The sequence below is a fragment of the Erigeron canadensis genome, chromosome 9 (genome assembly GCF_010389155.1).
Source record: "Erigeron canadensis isolate Cc75 chromosome 9, C_canadensis_v1, whole genome shotgun sequence".
NCBI classification, from domain to species: Eukaryota; Viridiplantae; Streptophyta; class Magnoliopsida; order Asterales; family Asteraceae; genus Erigeron; species Erigeron canadensis.
This window is the reverse complement of record NC_057769.1, coordinates 27,805,338-27,825,621: the sequence shown is the minus strand read 5'-3', so window position 1 is coordinate 27,825,621 and position 20,284 is coordinate 27,805,338. Positions and strand designations below refer to the sequence as shown.

At 33.6% G+C, this 20,284-nt stretch overlaps 1 protein-coding gene across 1 annotated transcript; it reads right to left on the bottom strand.

The window, feature by feature from the left end:
• Window positions 1-5,299: 5,299 nt before the first annotated feature.
• Window positions 5,300-8,431, bottom strand: LOC122582203 (selenoprotein F). The gene is made up of 4 exons (XM_043754563.1): window positions 8,151-8,431; window positions 6,714-6,772; window positions 6,367-6,548; window positions 5,300-5,561 (listed from the first exon to the last, which is right to left on the bottom strand). The coding sequence occupies exons 1-4, from the start codon at window positions 8,356-8,358 to the stop codon at window positions 5,489-5,491; spliced, it is 522 nt and encodes a 173-aa protein (XP_043610498.1). The 5' UTR covers window positions 8,359-8,431; the 3' UTR covers window positions 5,300-5,488.
• Window positions 8,432-20,284: the final 11,853 nt, after the last annotated feature.

The following is a 20,284-nucleotide window of genomic DNA, read 5'->3' as shown; positions in this document are numbered from 1 at the left end:
GTGAGGAAATGTTCCGGTTGTTTCCCATATCAAGTACTTTCAAGGATTGGCAATTGGTCAAGGAACTTGGCACCTCTCCTTCAAGTTGACTTTCTTCCAAAATAAGCCCTTCTAGCCTTCTACAGTTCTCGTGCGTGCACATGTGGAATATATGGTTCCTTGAAAATGATTTGTCCCCAAATTTATCATAACAAGTGATGAGGTGATATTTCCAAAGCAATATGGAATTACTCCATCAAATCTATTATTTGACAGATCCAAATACACTACTAGATTGCTCATATAATGCATGGTCCTTGAATGAGGTTGGATTGCAGATATATATAGTTGTTGTAGTCCATGCCATTGAAATTGCGGCAACCCAGTTATGAAATTATGAGATAGGTCTAAATGAAACAGTACGTGTATTTGGATGAGACGTTAGGTTGTGCAAGTCTTCAATTGGTAGGTCCTATACATTGTTGTCTGATTATGCACAATTCCATCTATTAGCTAACGAAACGTACAATTATAAAATAATCTATGGATGAGATGTTGAAAAGGCATGATCTTGAGTGTTTATGTTGTTTGTATATGTCTATTTCTTTACCTTTGTGAAAAATCAACCTACAAACTAAAATTTAAACATTAAGGCAACACCTAGAAGGGATTTTAAAAATGAAATGACTTTAAAACTCAGAATGGTGTATTCATCAGTGAGAGTATAACAAGGTGTGTACATCAATAGAAAATAACATAAATTCCCTTATTGATGTTTTGATTATTTAATGAAACTAATAGTTTCATTCCTTATCAATTCAATTGTGTTTCAACAAGTTCTTATTCATGAAGCAATGTATCGTTATTAGCTAGCTGAAAATCCCGACTTCTTGCCAATCAGTTAACCTTCTTTTACGTCTTTTTTTGATGCAAACCTAGAATGGGGGTGTTATCATAGATGTATGAATATGGTTTATTTATCTATTTTATTATTTAAGAACGGAAAATTAAATAACTACTCTTAAGCTAGATAGAATCTAGGATTTCATGGTGTTGTAATCATACACAAATTAAGGCTTTGCATAATGGGTTTTCGAAAGTCCTTGTATTGGTTGGTTCATCATCATCTTAAGGTCTTCAAATGTTTGCATGGACTTTCTAAGCGAACCAACTCACAAATTTATATCTATATATACCAGTAATTCTATTTAGAACAAGCTTCAAAAACCTTTTAAGATGTTTATTTGCATTCAATATAATGGTCAATGAAAGCTCCACATAATAATATATAGCATTATCATCATATCATGACATGAAGAAAGATTAAATGATGAAAGAAACTTCCATATAAAAAGTTGCACGAGAGTTTGTGACCAATGACTTTTAGAATGGACTTTTACTTTTGCACAAAGTTAGGTGATGTATTTTGTGTTTATGTGTAAATATGAACAGTTATTATCTTTTATACTAGATAAAAATTTACTCTGTACTTCATTTATTCATTTATATAGTCAACACTCAACACAGTGTCATACACCATACTACATGTATATTGTAACACGCTTGAAAACGTATTACCTATAATGATAGGTATTTAACATTTTACTACTTATAATATAATGAAACAGATTTTGAAAGTTTAGTATTTTAAGAATTAAGTTTACAGATTGAACCGTTAACCGGTTACCATATACTGATATACTCTTATATTGGCACAAATTCAAAATAGGAGTTTGTTAAATACAGCTCTTAGGACTGTGTTTAAGGTGCATAAATTGTTTGTACATTTACCATAAAAATCAAGGGGCGTGCTTTTAATATGGAATATACAAGTTTTTTAGGCACGTTAAATACAGCCCTAAGGATTATATTTAGCATTTCCCTCCAAAATAAACTTTAGCTTTCAAAATTAAATATTATTGACCTTCTTTTCATACATAAAACATCAAAACTATTTTCTATTTTATAACAAACGCATATACATCAAGCGAATTAAATCAAAACATACAGTATGATTTCATGTTGTATGTTCACAGAGGTAGCAGCCACTAGGGGTGAGTACGTATGGGTTAGTTTGGATCGGTTTTTGGCTAAAACCGATCTCCGAACCGATCAATTCGGTTTTTGGAAAATCAAAACCGTTGGATTCGGTTTTTGTTCGGTTCGGTTTTTTCGGTTTTTTAGTTCGGTTTTGATCGATTTCAGTTTTTGTTCGATTTTTTTATATATAAAAAAAAAATTTACTTCTTTGTTTATGATGAAAAAACTATGATATAGAAACTAAAATATAGATATGTTTTTTTTATAACTAATTATACTTTTTAGGTGTTTAAATTGATATAACTATTATAAAACAAATTGATTTTATCGTACGTTTTCATCTAAAACATATAACTTATATAGATTTGTACACTAAAAAGACAAAAAGTTTAAATATATTAACATATTTACACAAATTATAAGTAATAAATATAAATGTAATATGATATAAATATAAAATAAATTAAAATATAATGGGTTCGGTTCGGTTTTTGATCGGTTTTTTGGCATATGAAACCGAAACCCGAACCGATTTGTTCGGGTTTTGGAAAACAAAAACCAAACCAATGGATTTCGTTCGGTTTTCATTTTTTTCGGTTTGGTTTTATAGGGTTTTTTCGGTTTTTGGTTTTTCGGTTCGATTTTTGCTCACCCCTAACAGCTACTACCAATTTACTTATGAACCAGGTTGATTAGGGGCGTGTTTCATGTATAATAAGTCAAAACAGGTAAATGGAATTGTTGCTAACAAAAAACCAGTCAAATGGGTCGAAAATTTTATAAAAAGAATTTTATTATAAAATATTTATCTATAACAAAATATGAACTTTTGTCCTCATAGTTGGATACACTATTTTCGAAATAAAAGGTTAAATCTTTTGGACATAAAAGACTTCGTGGTCAACGCAACAGATCCATTTCAACCAATTACCCAGTTTGATTGTTACCCACTCTTCTTGACTGACCAATTTGGCAATTTGCTACCTTTAACTATAAATGATAAAGCAAACTAACAAAGATTTATTGTTGTGATTTTATCTTAGGGAAATGCCAGTGGCTATTCTGGCATAGATATACTTGATCAGATAACTGTATGTTGAACCTCTGCAGAGAGGGCCTATCAGTTCAGACGACCCATACGAGCCAAGCAATCCAGATTTGGAAAACCTTAAGTACGAGTATAAGAACCTGAATACCTAAAAAATCTTTGAAAAAAACAAGCACACAAATAGGTAGTGGACCAACAAAACAAATTTAACAAAACCCCAAAAGCTGATATGGCATTTCATTTCATTTTATGGTATAAAACTCAGACTTAAATTACACACACGATTACAACAATCTTTATTACTTTATTAGGTTACTTAGGCCACATCTGTTACCATTTATTCCATCAAGATCAAGGCCGAGCCTTTTGACCACGAGCCATAGAAGGGGAAGGTGCAAGGACTTCTACACCGTTGTCATCAGCTTCATCAGCACCAGGAGGAATGGGGACAGTACAGCAGGGGTAACCGGGATAGCAGCAAACCTCATTTGGACGTTCATCAAATGGAAATGGTTTTGACGCCATTGTATTAGTTCCCATAACCACAAGTATCATAAAACAAATTATCACAAGCGTTCTCATGATATTCATAATTGGTTACTGTTTCGGGGACTACATAGTGGGTGCTAAGTGTAGGCTATTTATGCAGGAAAATGTGTGGGAAGAGAATATTCTTTCAAACGGCAAGAAAACAAAGATGCGAGCTGATGTCCTAGGGTTAGTCTCTAGCTATTGAACTTTTTCTACACTAGAAACAGATTCGACATAGATATCTATGTTAACAAAATACGGCTGCAGCAAAATGATGAGAAATGAACAAGGTACAGCAGTTATCTTCTTTCTGTTTTATTTAGGATAGCTTGGGAGTAGCCACGGTTATCATTCGCTTTTATGAGATCGTTGGGTTCTCATTAATCTATCAAATGAAGGTGTCAAGGCAGAAAATAACAGAAACACCAACCATATTTCAGTCTTAATCATCCTATAGTTGGATCCCGAACACGGGACTGCTAGTCCCCATTATACCATACCATTTAACCAGTTTTTAGTACATTGCTTTGATACCACCAAGCCTACAACCACTTAATTGTAGAATCTAGAGTGATTCCCCATAACACTAATCATATCAAGTAGCACCATATTGAGGCATATACCATAGATTTTCATGTTGTATGTTGTCAATCCACATGATATAACGAAAGAGGGGGAATTATTAAACACAGGTAGCAAAATGCGGGTCGAAAGGTTCAGATAAAAGTGGACAATTTTTTTGTATTGGGTGAATTGGGTTGATGCAAAAACACTTTTTGTCCAAAACTTCTAGTTTTTCCATGATGAACTAGAGTGTTGAATGTGATTAGAAAATATATTATTGTTCGGATAAACATTAGCGTGTTGAGTATGCTTACCAGGGTATTTAATTTCGATAAAATTTTGATTAGAAAAAAACAATGATTTTGGTGGTTTTTAAGCATAAAATACATTTTGGGTGACTTTCTGCCAGTTTAGCCCTTGTAACTCTATTTAACCATTTAACATCAATGATGTGTGAAAGGAACAGGAAATGACTAAGCTTGGGAGTAAATTCAACATAGTAGGGAAATTGGGGCCGGCCTTCTAGTCTCGCTGTCTCGGCGGATTGGAACTCTTACTCTGACTATAGTTTCGCGATCTCTAAGTGGGACGATAATATAAAACATAAGATTAACCTACCCATAAGCATGAAAATAGTCAAAACTTAGACTTAAAATGTTGACAGCTAACTTATGTAATATGTTCTAGTAGTGAAAATCTGTGTGGCTACTCTAATCTGTACAGTCAGAGTCTAATCTTAAACCGGCCCAAATGAACCAAGTAATCCAGATTAAAAAGACCCTAAGTACGAGTTTGCAGATTTGAAAGCATACATACATAATCATCTTCAAATTAAAGAGGCACACCAATATAATCTCAAAAGTGGCCACAACTGGATGGCTCAAGAGATTAAAGGACCACTAAAAGAGGTTGGAGCATCCAGGGATAATATGATTTTTAAACCGACTAACACTAACAGCTGGAGACCTTGACTTATGTATTAAGTTTGAATGAAAGAAAAACATTTGCAGCAAGAAGTGTAATCACATAAATCATCATGACATGAATCTTGGGATGTATACCCCAATAGTTGTCAAAACAGAAAACATAACGACATCAATTATACCCTTTACTTCATAACTGTAAACATCTAAGGTGGAAAGCAATGGATTTATCATTATCTTAAAATCTTTAATATGATTATGAACTAATATAGAAGTATAGAACTGCACCAGATGATTAAGTAGATATATTTCTAAATGTTACAAAAGAAAGTTCAGCAGATTGTTTAGACAAAGGTATTGCAAGCCCTGCTAAGATAGCGCAAGAACCAGACTAACTGACCGATCAAACTGTCGATGTAGGCTTCAGCTTCTCCCTCAAAAACTCAATTATGTGTTCACGCTTCCAGTTGTCAATCCTGCAAAAATTAAAAGGAAATTAGGTCTTAAGTTTCTGGCAATAAACACAATGCTGCAAAAAAGAAATGTGGATATAAATGCTACAAATAACAAGGGAAATAGGTCTTAAAGTTTTATAGGACATTTGAGGCATAAATAAAGTAACATATGTCATTAGATGTCGCAATTTCAACCGATTTACCTAGGTATGGCTCAAATTAGGTTATGTTATATCTGGAATGTGTCGAATAAGAAACTTGGGTATCAAAGGAAAAGGGTTAAACTTTTGAAAGATACCCAATCTCCCCAAAAAATTAAGGCACACAAGATCACAACACTTTGTTAAAATTCAGATTAATATTGTAAAAATCAATAGACTTTAATCCTATTTAAAACATAACTTGGTTATTGAAAAAATTATGAAATGAACAGGTGTTTTGTGGTCATCCCAACCCTTTAATCTCTTGTTTCGGAGAAATCAGTGGCCAACTTGTAATAATACTAAACGTATCAACGCATTACAAAACCACCCTGCCTGCCAATTTTCCCACCTCAAATCTTTCTTAAAGTACACTCTTCACTGTTCGTCATTTATCTTATTCACTTATGACCAATCGGCTATACCTTTCTTTACGACCTTATACCTGTTTTCTCATTTGTTCAGAAAACTGCGAAAGGTCACTACTCCTCCACAAGAACTAAATATGCTAACTTAAACGCACATTGTATTCTAATCGCATCAACCCCCTGATAAGCTACTCAACTAATCAACAAATGATAGTACGCAGAAAAAAATAGGACATATGAAACTATCAACAAACGCACCTTATGATTTCTTTTTGTTGTCCAGCATCGTCCAACATGATCAACTTTGGTGGCGCATTAAATGAATATTGAACTTTGACAGAAGGAAACTTTTCCTTTTCATCTTCTATGAAATTAACAACTTCAGGATAGAACACGAGCTTCCTCATACACACCTCCAGAACAGCACCGGCATATATAATCTGTAGTACATAACGCTTAGATAACTACTTCACCGGACATACAATTATCAATTACAGTCACATACTTCAGGACCCAAATATTATTAGCTACAACTTTTTAGGTCAAAATAAATACAAACAACAGAAATACAGAATTAATTGAATAAGAGAGTATCACATAAATACCTTGCTAGTTGCGTCATCAGAATCCTCGTCACAACATTTTCTGCAATCAGACAGTAGTTCTGCATAAAATCAAACAAACAATTGTAACTATCACGCGAAGAAACATTCAACAAAATGTAATTTAATATTCAACCTTTTAAGGTACCATAACAGTCAAAACAACATTCAATTAATTCCGAAAAATTCCTAAGTGATGAAGAAAATAAACACGTTGATCTCTACTATTTCCTACTTTCCTAGTCGAGAATAATATGTAAATGGAGGACCACGAAGTCGTAATTTGCTAAGTGATCTCAACCTTTGGCTCGGTTTCAATAGGCGGCGGCGGCGGTGGACCGCGGATAGGGTGAAACCAAGCCGTTACATAATACTTAAAAATAAAGATACACAATTGATAAAAAAAAATGAACCACTATTTCTTGAGCTTTTTCACGAAAACATTCCATATATGCCCAGCTAGTGCTAGAGTTTGCCGTGTCTTCTAGCGAGTCATACACAGTTTTCAAGAATTCTAGGGTACTACCCATGCATAACTCATAAGCGGAAAAGTCGGGAAGTATAACTCGTCAAAAGAGGAAGAGGAAGACATTTTATGATGAAGTGGTTGTATTTTTAGAGTATATATGGAATGGTTGTGAATTTATGAGAAATTGGATGTGATTTTTTGAAAGTAATTTGATGTGTATATATAGGTAAATTAAAGGAAGAGAAAAAGAAAATTTAAATCATCTAACTTTTTTTCTTAAATAAAAAGGGGTAAAAAAAACGGTAATTTTGAGAAAGCCGCAGAGGTGGCGGGGGTATGGCCGTGCAGCTACCCCCAAATAGTTACTACTTTTTAACATCTATAATATATATGGGTTGTGATCATTTGAAAACTAAAATTTGTGTGAAAACCAGAAAACTGGCCAAACACATTTTGTGATTTTGAAATTAACACAATGTGTTTATAGCTGCCCACCACAAGCAGCACCATTGCCGGAAATTGTGATACGTTACGGGCGAAACCCTTAATTGAACGGCTGTTCAGGTGGGTTTCGCACTTATCGGTCGCAAACCTCGAGGCATTAATAAAGGGGTTGCCCTTACTGCAATGGCTCCGCAGCTGGAGAGAGCGACTGTGACCAGAGATGATGATGATGGTGGTGGTGGTTAGCTATAAACACATTGTGTTATTTGACTGGTTTTCACACAAATTATAGTTTTCAAATCAACATTTCACTATAATATAGGAAAAGGTTCATGTGAGAACCATTTGAATTGGAAGAACCATGAGAACCTCTAAATTATAACTTGATGTTCATATGTGAATGGTGTTTGTAAACAAATTTGTCACATATGTACAGATCAAATTATAATTAAAATCACGTATGTTCATATATGAATACTTCTTTAATGATCCTTACCCCATATATAGATAGATATAGATAGATATACCTTGATCTTTGATATATTCAGAAAGGGCATTACAATCGGAACACAATGCAAGACCTGTAAACCCTAATTCTTCACACTCTTTTCTGCTTAGCTTTTTATTTTCATCTTCTGCTGCTGATGCTGCTGTTGAAGATACAAATAATAATAGTGATAATATTAATACTGCTGATGCATAATTTATTATTATTATTATTGACTTGTTGGACATTTTTGAGGGTTGATTGATATATAGAATGAATAAAGGAATCAATATATGAATTTGAATCAGATTTTGACTTGAACACAGACGAAGCTTTACATTTACGGGTTGAGTCTTCGGATCCGGGTCGATGTGATAATAAAAAAAGTAATAATAACTAGAGAATACCCCGCAACAAGCTTTAGTTGTCTTGTTGAAACGTTTATACTATTTTAGTGTATTTACGTTGAATCTTTAACCACTTATTAATTAAAAATTATTTTGTCATGTACATATTTGTTTAAAAGTGTGCAATAAATCAAAAATTAATTCGTAGTAGAAACCGAACGGAATATGATAAGTTAAGAGTTCAAGCGGATGCGGTGTAATAAAATGTAAATAGTGGTACGACGTGTGACATAAAAAGGTTGGATGACTCAAAAAGGAAATAATGTTGAAAAAAACCAAAAAGTAACATGTAGTAGAAAATCCGTAAGGGATGCGAATTAGCAAAGTCTGAATAGCGGTATAGAGTGTGACATCAACAAATAGCAACTCGCCACGTAGGCGGGTTACTATGCAAAAAAATCAATGAAAAAAATCAAGATTAACCGAAAGAGAAAAAACTTAAACGGAATTCGATATGACAAAATCTGAATAGTTATACGGCGTGTAAAATCAACCATTGATCAAGTGACACGTGGTGGACATTAATTGGTAACACATGGCGAAATATTAAAGGGCATGACACTATTCATAGCAATGGTCTTTAATATATACAAAGTAATTTGGAAACAAATAAATCAAAGAGCAATGCTAGAGTAACAAACAAACTTTTACTAACAAAGTTTACAAACATAGGTGGCATCAATAACCACCAATGAAGTTATTTTTCTTTTCTCTTTATTCACTCTCTCTCCTTCTTTCATTGGTCCACATATGTTTGTAAACCTTGTTAGTAAATATTTGTTTGTCAATTAACCATTTCTCTAAATCAAAAAGTTTTATAAAAATATATAAAATTTATAAATTAAAACATGTTAAAAAGGGGGGGAAATAATAATAATCACAAAACAAAGTAAATCAGTATACCAAATCTGTAAAAGATCAGGGTTATATATGTAAAATTTTAAAAGTTGAAAATCAAAAAAACTTAAAAAGAAGCTGGTGGTGGGATTTGAACCCACACCCTTTGTATAAAAAGTGGAGTCCAATACCACCTGGCCTAACTTAAGTCTTGTTAAGGGTTTCATTTTCCAGATATATGTATGTATCCTTTTTGTATACAGAAAAATCCAAAAAAATTACTCTTTAATGATATTCTAATAATAAAATTAGAACGGCAGCAAGAAAAAAAAAAAAAAACTGATAATCAAACAAGACTTAGGTGGTGTTTGATAAACTCTTAATTAAAAAACCATGACTTAATTTTAGTTGTTTTAATCCATTAAGTCAAGAAAATATGTTTGTTTTTGACTTAATAAACCAAAAAATAACTATATTGACTTAATCTATACAGACATTGTATATCCATTCAGTCACTTTCTCCATTCAGTCAATTAAAACAAACAAGCCTAATCTTGTATATATAGAATAATGGTTTTGGTATTTTACCACCTGCACCTATAAATTTTATTTATTTTTTTAAAAGTAGGGTTCAATTGCTAGTAATAAGGATCTAACTTACATTGTCTTAATTGGATCCGTGCTAGAGAGTCTCTCCACTTTAAATACCTAGTTGGAGGAGAAACCCCCCAACTAAATCGCACAAAGGTACGACATTTAATTAGGATAAAATTCAGCATCCTCTGCAAAACTCAAACTTGCTTCACTGAATGACTTTCTTTATGAAATTCTATGAAATTGTCTCTATCATGTCTCGAACTTGAGAACTTCAGTAAAGCTGGTGTTCAATCATTGAGTTATAATGCAGCTATAGATTTTTTTTTTTTTTTGAAAAGTATGAGTCATTTGTATATATTCACCCTACTCCGTAATTACGGAGTAGTAAATTACAAGCGTATTAAGTTACATTGAACTTATTCCAATTATCCCAACTAATCTCTCCTTTTTTTAATCTACATTTGTACCACAAAAAACCTATCGCCTTAACCTCTATAAAAACCTTATCAACACTAACCGAAGCTTGCTCGAAGATCTTCTCATTTCTAGCTTTCCAAAGACACCATCCCGTGACGAAAATGATACCTTTAAACACCTTAGTCGCTTTCTTTCCCAAACCCAAATTTTCAACAGCCATTATCAATTCTTTAATTGAAGAAAAAGTGAGGTTCCCCACCTTACACCATCCTCGAACTAAATTCCATACTCCTGAAGCAAAATTGCATTGACAAATAAGGTGGTCTATTGTTTCATGCCAAGTTTCGCACAGACCACATAGGGAGTTTCCAAAGTTGCAGTTGCGCAATGTAAGAGCCGCATATGTAGGTAAACGATCAAGAGCCGCACGCCACATAAAGATGTTACATTTTTTCGGTATCCCCTTCGCCCAATTAAAAACAAAACGACCAGAAAAGTCAATACCACATCTAATGAACTTCTTCGCGCTTTTAACAGTGAAGTTAGAGCCACTATCGCCAAGTCAAACCCATCGATCCTCTACATCCGTTATTCTATAGTCGTCCAACAATTCTCGAAATCTTTCCCATTCACTTGCCATGGTTGTAAAGAGAGGAATTGGGTGCCACTCTTTACAGCCCACAAACTGTCTTGAGTCACCGCAGAACATGTCTCGCACAAAACATTTTTTCTCCTTTTCCATACTATAAAGCTCGGGAAACATGTCTTTCAAGCATGTATCTGAAATCCAAGGATCGAGCCAGAAACGTATGGAACCACCTCTACCACACAATCCTTTGAAAAGACTACTTATCGCCTTGCCTATAACCTTAAAACTTTCCACTGTCTTGACTATATTAGACCATACGCCCATCATTGACGAAGAACAAGGAACCGACTTCCATCTTCTTGAAGATCCATGTAACGAGTCAATAACAACTCTCCACAGAGCCTTCGGTTCAGACTTATATCTCCAAAACCATTTCGTGAGTAAAGCAATGTTGGCATCTTTCAATTTCCCGATGCCTAGGCCTTCGTCCTTGATTGGTGATGCAACACGATCCCATATAACCCAATTAATCTTCCTATTTCCAGCCATACCACCCCATAGAAAGCGTCTCATTATAGACTCCAATCTGTTAATAATTGATTCAGGGACTTTGAAAAGAGAAAAGTAGTACGTAGGTAAACTCTCCAAAACGGCATTGATAAGTGTCACCCTACCTCCAATCGAGATATTATTCGCTTTCCATCTAGCCAAATGAGCTTCAAAAATTTCGTAGATGAAGTTCCAGCTGACTAATCTATTCATATTACAACCAATACGGATTCCAAGATGAGTGAACGGCATGATGCCTTCCTTGCAATTAATAATATTGGCCATTCTTTTAACCTCACTCTCTTCGACACAAACACCAAACAAATTGGGCTTTTTAAAGTTAATCTTCAATCCAGAGCATAGAAAGAATGTACGAAGTATTCGAGCAACATTAATTAGATTCTCCGCCGACCACTCGCCTACAAACATGCAATCATCCGCGTAAAGAAGATGATTAACAATCAGCCCGCTATTAGGAAGCTTAATACTGACCAAAGAACCCGCAAGCGACGCCTTATTGACCAAACAAGACATGCCTTCCATAACTAACAAAAATTAAATTGGGGAGATTGGATCTCCCTGCCTCATTCCTTTTTGACATTGAAAATCAAAAGTGGGTGACCCATTAACTAACACCGTTGATCTAGCTGATGAAAGAAACCCATAAATCCACTTACACCATCTATCCGGGAACCCGATTTGCTCCATGATAGCGATCAAAAACTGCCAATTCACATTGTCGTACGCTTTGTTAAAATCGACTTTGAAAATGAAAGTCTTTTTGTCTTTTTTCTTTGACCAGTTTATAATCTCATTCAAAACCAATGGTCCGTCAAAAATCAATCTGTCACTAATAAACGCCGTTTGAGTATTCGAAATCAAGGGGCTGAGAACTTGTCTTAAACGGTTGCTTAGCACTTTAGATATGACTTTGCTGATAACTCCCACGAGAGTAATTGGCCTGCAATCATTTAAACCATCGGGACCTTTCGTCTTTGGTATGAGGGTAATGAAAGCAGAATTACAACCGCGATTAATGGTACCTTCCTGAAAAAAGTGATCCATAATAGCCATGAAATGGGTTTCAAATCTATCCCAAAACCGTTTGATGAAGTAGAAATTGAAACCATTTGGTCCAGGTGCTTTATCGTCTCCACACTCGAAAACAGCTTGTTTAATCTCTTCTTTTGAGAACCTGCTGACTAGCTTACTTGCCTATGGAAGAAACTCGAATTCTCGTCGCCCTCAACTGCCCACTTACATCTCGATTTTTGTCTCATATCCATAGATTTTATTCTTTCCAGTTCCATGATATTACGTTTACATTATATTCCATTCTAGTCCATACTTCTGATCTTCCGATAAATCTACTTCTTCAATTCACTCCTCGTCTCTAATTCTAGTAATTCTTTCTTACATAATTCCGATTCCTCCCCTTCCATCTTAACCACTGAATCTCGCCATTCTTTAATCTTTTCACGCAGCCATTTGAATTTTAAGGTGAGTAAAATGTTAGGGGGGCCATCGCCCACGAATGACTCCATAGCAACTTCAACTACCTCTTTAATTAAAATCTTGTCTTTCCATCCACGAATTGAAAATACGAAATGGCTTAGGCCCAAAATTGCAATCCACCAGTTTCAACATCAACGGATTATGATCGGATAAAAGTCTTGGCATCGCCCGTAAACACCCATTTATCCACCACCTCTTTATTAACCAACAAACGATCGATCTTACTAAAATTTTTTTATCTTTTCCATCTCCCATTGAAAACGTGAACTTGCCACCTCTCATGGAAAACTCATGCAAGTCATTAGAACAGATAAAGTTGTTAAAATCTCTAGCACACCTTGGTTTAAATTTAGATTCCAATCGCTCTTCCGCACATCTAACAGTGTTAAAGTCGCCAATAATAAACCAAAAACCAGCCGACCCATTAAAAAGACTAGCTAATGAGTCCCAATGAGTATTCTTTTCTACATTATTTTGCGGTGCATAGACGTTCACCACAAACACAAAATTGCCACTACCTTTCACCAACAAAAAGTTATTATTTTTAATACAATCTACGTACCTTTCTAAAAGAAATCATCGGATCCCATATACAGGCAAGACCACCAGATCTCCCACATGGATCGACCGTTTCATATTCCATATTCGAAGATCCCCAATATGCACGAAGATCATGTTCAGATAAACTACCACATTGTGTTTCTTGTAACGCCAAAAAAGAAATACCCTCCTGAATTTTTATATTTTTTTTATCCAATTACCTTTACCACTACCCTTAATTCCTCTTATATTTGAAGATAATATATATTCATTAGAAAACATCATTATTACTTTCGATTTACTTATTTTTTTAAATAAAAAATAAATAAATATGAAATAAATAAAATCATCATGGATCTATAATTTGATTGATTAATAGTTTTTAATAAAAAAACTAAATATTTACAAAATTTTTTATAAAAATAAAGTATTCAAAATAAAAGTAAATATTTACAAAAAATATCAATATACTTTTTAAAATTATTTATTCCTAAATAATACTTTGTGTAATTAAAACAACAACAACAACCATAATAATAATAATAATAATAATAATAATAATAATAATAATAGTAAAAACATCACTTCCATTAGAAATTAATAGGATTTACAAGAAATTATAGTAATGATATAATAATAATAATAATGGTTAATTACATAAATGACACCTGGACTATCTACTATATTACTGGTTTCATACCTAAGACTTTAAAATTTACCGTAGTCATACCCCAACTTAACGGCCAAACTGACGCCCGTCAGGTCAGGTATCGCCCGTGTGGAGAATTGATAAGTTGGGGTATGATGAGAGTAATTTTAAAGTTATAGGTATGAAATCAGTAATATGATGGATAGTCCAGGTACCATTTCAGTAAATAACCCTTTCTTTTATGCATTATCTAATTGTTGTAATAAAAAATTTTATTTTATTTTTATTTAAAAAAGCACATTATGATTGTAAATGCATGTAGTGTTTGTAATTGTAATTTAAAGTGCTTTATTGATTAAAACTAAGAAATATATACACAAAAGAAAGTTCTCAACTTATGAGTCGATGCAGTCGGACCCATTCCAAAAAACTACTCATGTTGACCCGTTACCAAACCCATCAAACCCTGCCCATTTTGCCACCTCCATGCAATTATAGAACTATTTTTATGAAGAGATTAATACCAAGGAAACTCAACCGCATATCTTACAGCATGACTAGATAAATTCTGTAGCGTAAATCCTAGCAATGTCTTACCAAAAAAAACTACAAAGAGTTTGTTGGTCACGCTGACGGACTTGAATTGCATCTTCATTTCCAGTACCAGTCGACGTCATAATATCTAAATTACCAATTACTACAGTTGCAAGCTACTCAAATGATGGCTTTGCTGTTGTCATTTGAAGTAGCTGATAACCTTCCAAACTGTGTACAACTTTCTTGCGACTTGGCTTCAAGCAGACAATGCAGTTATATACAGAGCCAATCACAAAGGTTTCACATAGACCGGAATCTTAAACAATTAAAAGCTGCTGGAAACATGTAACATCAACAAAACTGGGATGGGTACGATCATCAATGAGTGATTAACAGAATACCCGTTTTCAGAATTATTGCATAGATCTTTCTGTTCGGGAAGGAACCAGTAACACACAACGGTAATCACCAAATTCAAAAACACGACCATTAGCCAACCCATATAAGGTTTCTGGAGAGACCAAGCGCCATCAAAAGGGAGACGAGAGCAGCACATGCCAAGACAACACAAGTACCATGTAAGAACGAGAAACGTATAGCCCTCCTCAAGCCATGGAAATACTTTAGTGAAAATATTTAAACCCCAGCAGCAAGTAAAGCCACGTACGATAATAGCAATTAAGGATATGGTCATAAGCACCATGTAAGGAGATTGGTTTTCATATTAACATAATTCTTACATATGCAAGTCGATAAAGTAGAGCAAACCCATGTCATACAAAAAGTATATATGATAGCAGATGGCACAAAAGAAACGATAAATGTATGATAGATAAATAACTACTAAATAAGTAGCTTCAAGTTCCAACAACTCCTAAACTGGATTTGAGTTCCAGAAACTATTAGTCAGGAACCGAAACTAATCAACCCAATGCCTAATCACAAAAGAATTCACCAAGATTAAAAACTAATTATTAAAAAACGACACTTAACGCCCTTAGACTTTCTAGTTCATATCAACATCCGTCTCAGCCAACTTAGATCTAAGTTGCTCAACCTGATCCACCAAATTATCCAAACCAGTCCTCATACCCTCATTGCTTTCCCTATGCTTCATTCTTGAGTTTTTATTAAAAGAAAAGAGAGGGAAAGATTAGATAAGAGAAGAAAGGATAAAAAGTTATATTAGAAAAATGTATTCTTGAGTTTTATCATTAAAAGAAAGGAAAGTGAATAAAATGATTTTGAATGTATTCTTGAGTTAATAGGGAATCAAAAGAAAGATAAAAACATATAATTTTACATTTATACCCTTATAATTATTAAAACCCATTATATATTTTTAAAGGGTAGATTAGACTTTCCCACACAAATCCTTCCATTTCTGGCCAAAAATGGGAAGAAAGAATTTGGCTCCAAAATCCCTCTTTTTTCCTTTCTATTACTTTCCTTTGTTTTAGTAAAAAAAACTCAAGAATGCCAAAACATATGTTTTCCTACCCATTCCTTTCTTATCACTTAAAAAGAAAACTCAAGAATGAAGCATAAGCCGAGTAGAAACATCCTTCTCCTTAGCAAGCTCTTCCATTACCTTAGATAATTGTCTATTACTCTCATCCACATGTCCCCTTAAATGCCCGACCGTCTCATTCAAAATGTCAATCTCTCGAAGAAGACGCTCTCGCATGAGAGAACCGCTTCAAGGGCAGCCACATCATACATTCGTACAAGATCAGCTGAGGACAAATAATCAGCTTCCGCAGTTCGAAGAGGTAGAACTATAGCATCCGCATAGTTCCTCGCAATGACGGGATCTCGCCCGTCATCCCTAACGCGAATCTCGGATGGAGGACAATACCAACAGGCGCCCAGATTATTATTAAACTCACTGTCAGGAGGAACAATATAAACCAAAATAAAAAGAGAGAATTTCATATTTCCCCTCCCTAACCCATCTATATATCAGATATACCCAAGTCAATTTTAAAATATCAAATTTACCCAACTTAACTTTAAAAATATCATATATCCCCTTATCATCATTTTAATTACCTTTAAATGTCAAAAAATCATAAACTATTGTTTTTTAATTTAATAATGACTAGTATACCCTCTCAATAGTGGCAAAAACTCCCGCTAATATTCATTCCCATAGCTTATTCTGATCGATCATTTGTTTGTTTCACAATCAGAGTCAAATGATAATGTTCTTCCACAATCTTTTGATAGATTTATATTTGTATACTTGTTTTTTTTTTCTATTTTTTTTTAGAACTTACATATTCATTTACTCCATATTAGTTATGAGGTGTCTATATATTATTTGTCTATATTAGTTATGAGGTGCCTTTGCTTATCAAGAAAAATATGAAGTTATGTAGCCATTGTTAGTGTTGTTTTATGTTGTTGCAATATGTAGGTATATAGCCTTTGCTCGTACGTGTTCTTGTATGCTCTCTTATGTTTTTGTTGATATATAGTCTGTTTTTTAAAAGAACCAAAAGGGTATACTAATCATTACAAAATTAAAAAACAATAGTTTATGATTTTTTGAGATTTAAAGGTAATTAAAATGATGATTTGGGGATATATGATATTTCTAAAATTAGGTTGGGAAATTTGATATTTTAAAGTTGACTTGGGTATATTTGATATATAGATGAGTTATGAAGGGGAAATATGAAATTCACTCAAATAAAGACATCATTTTTTTTAAATAATTACAAAATTAAAAAAACCCTTAAATAATCAATCAGGTTAGATTTCAGTTTAGATACTTTTTTTAAACCAAATCTATTAATGATATAATAATAGCTAGGGTTTAATTTTAATCATTTTCTTACCAATTTGCGGTTGAAGATTGTAAAGGGGGAAGTTATACCTAATCATGCGGGACGGAGAAGACGGTGGTGGCGGTACAGCTTTGACGGAGCTTGCAACCTCGGAATGGCTTCCGGTGGACTCCATTTTGTCTCACTCTCTCAGTCTGTGTGTGTGGTTGAGTGAGTGAGTTAGACAGTCGGCGAGTGAGAACCCAAAAGCCAAATCCATATGGGCGGGGTTACTTTTTGTAGAAATTTTAATTTTTTTTAGAAGTGCAAATTTTTTCTTTTGAACGATCAATTGAATTTCTTTTTTTAGTTAGTTTCGATTAAGACGTTAAGAAGTGTTGGAGGCAATTTTAACTAGCGATTTGTTGAACCTCCAACCCCCTCCTCATGGAAAATATCTTGAGATGAGAAACCCAATACTCGAACCTGAGACCTTGAGAAAAACTCATCTTTAGGGCCACATAGTGGATTTAGAAGATACTTCTGGTCAATCCACCTAAGTGGAGTTGGTTTAAAAAATGATATTATAAGAAGATATAAGGATGAGCAAAATTACCGAAATACCAAAACCGAACCGGTACCGGAAAATCGATACCGATGAGGATTCGATTTCGGTATCAGTTTTGAGTTTGGTACCTATTCGATTTCGGTACAAATCGGTTCGGTACAGGGAAACCAAAACTTGTACCGAAAGTCTAAAATTATGATTTACATAGTCCTTTTAGCTGAAAACATTTTTTTATAGCCAACATCTACTTCGTTTTTACCTGTCCAATGCTAATTACATTCATCAAAATTTATATTTTAATCATGTCTAGTTTAGTATAGTTATAAATTTATACTTGCTGCCATCCAAATTTTACTTTTAAATGTCAATTTTTGTTTCCACATGAGCCGTTAGTGATTTTGTTGTCGAAATACACATGCATGTACTTCTTGTCATATCACTCTGTTTTATTTCCACATTCATCATTTTGTTGGTTATCAGATTTTTAATTTAATTTTGGGTTCTGGACTTCTAAGCATATACTCTGTTATTGTGTTTTATTTCCACACCAACAAGTTAAGGATTATTACCAGCTACAATTAATGTTTCCACAAATAAATCAGTACGAATATGCATGTCTATCATGTAATATACTATCTCCGTCCCATTTTAAATGTCCAATTTTGACTTGTTAAGTATTTTGTTTTCAACTTTGACCGTAAATATCTTTGTTTGTGTGATACAATAGTTGATGAAAGTTATATCAATTAAAAATATGTTGAAAACTCAATCCGTCCATATATTTTATGTGAAGTGCTATATGATACAAACGAAAATTTTTACGGTCAAAGTTGAAAACATAAGACTTAACTAGTTAAAATTGTACATTTAATATGGGATGGGGGAGTACTTTATTGAGCGTCTTTAAATGTAGATATTCGGCTCTAGTTCGGTTCAATATTCGGTTCCTCAATTTGGTCATTTTCGATATCGATACGGTTCGATATGATATTGGTACCGAGCTCATCCCTAAAGATATCCCTGGCCAATACCTTGATATGAAAAATTTTATTATCATCCAGCAATGAGCTAGCCAGCTAGGTAAATATAATTAGAGCTACATCCAAAAACTAAAATACCATACCATAAGAAAACATAAATCCAAAGAGATTAGACAACTGAACAACCTTCAAAACTCATCTAACTTTCTCATGGTAGTGATACGAAACCTGCTTATTTCTTCAATTATACGGTCTAGTGAAATCTCCTTCTGTTTAAAGATTTTTTCATTTTTGCAACGCCAAATAATCCATATTGCTGAGAGAGTAATTGCATGTATCAACTTCTTCTACTTGAAAAAGCCATTGAGAAATTTGGGAGCTTGTTAAAGATCCTTTCTCCCAAATAAAAATACGTCTGCAATTCTGCACCAACTTGATATAAAGATCCACAAATAGGCTGCAAGACTTCAAGTTGTTTCTCTATTTATTGATTTTGTATGTTATATATATCTATAATATTTTACATATAAATTACTCCCTCCGTCCCATTAAAAGTGTTCATATTCCTTTTTTTTTATTTGTCCCATTTCAAGTGTTCACTTTTAAATTTTACCAACAAATTTCCAAGTTTATCCTTAAACACAGCCAGCATAAATAAACATACTCGTATAATCTAGGCTAAAAGCTTTTTAAATAGAAAGTATAATTATCTTTTTTTTAATTATACTTTTCATTCTCTACGACAATTCTTTTTAGTTTTGATTGTCAAGAATAAATTTAAATTATGTTTTTGAAGATACGACATTTCTTTTTAGTTTCGATTGTCAAGAATAAATTTAAATTATGTTTTTGAAGATCTAGAAGATTATCTGAATCCTTAACATCATAGACAATCTTCTTTTGTTCAAATTTTAAATCAAGTTCTCCTTATAAAAAGCCCTCAAACTTCACAAAATATTGATAAGCGACGAGGTAACAAGTAAGATGCTACTTAATATTAGCATGGTATATGCTTAGTGAAGATAACATTTGTGACAAAGGTCAAGGAAAAGCATCACTTTGGGCAATAGTAAAAGATTTGTATGATGCAACTCAGGCTGAAAATCCAAAAAAAAAAATTGATAAAAGAGAAATAAAGAACAAATGAGATGTCGTTTTAAGCGACTTAATGAAAATGCACAAAAATGGGTTTCTGCATATCATGACGCATCTCCCCAT

Excerpts from the sequence above, each read along its gene's own strand:
- LOC122582203 (XM_043754563.1), bottom strand. The coding sequence starts at position 8,358 with ATGTCCAACAAGTCAATAATAATAATAATAAATTATGCATCAGCAGTA. Across the intron at positions 6,773-8,150 it reads TGAATATATCAAAGATCAAG|AACTACTGTCTGATTGCAGA; the intron begins GTATATCTATCT and ends GATTTTATGCAG. Across the intron at positions 5,562-6,366 it reads CAACAAAAAGAAATCATAAG|GATTGACAACTGGAAGCGTG; the intron begins GTGCGTTTGTTG and ends TAATTTTTGCAG.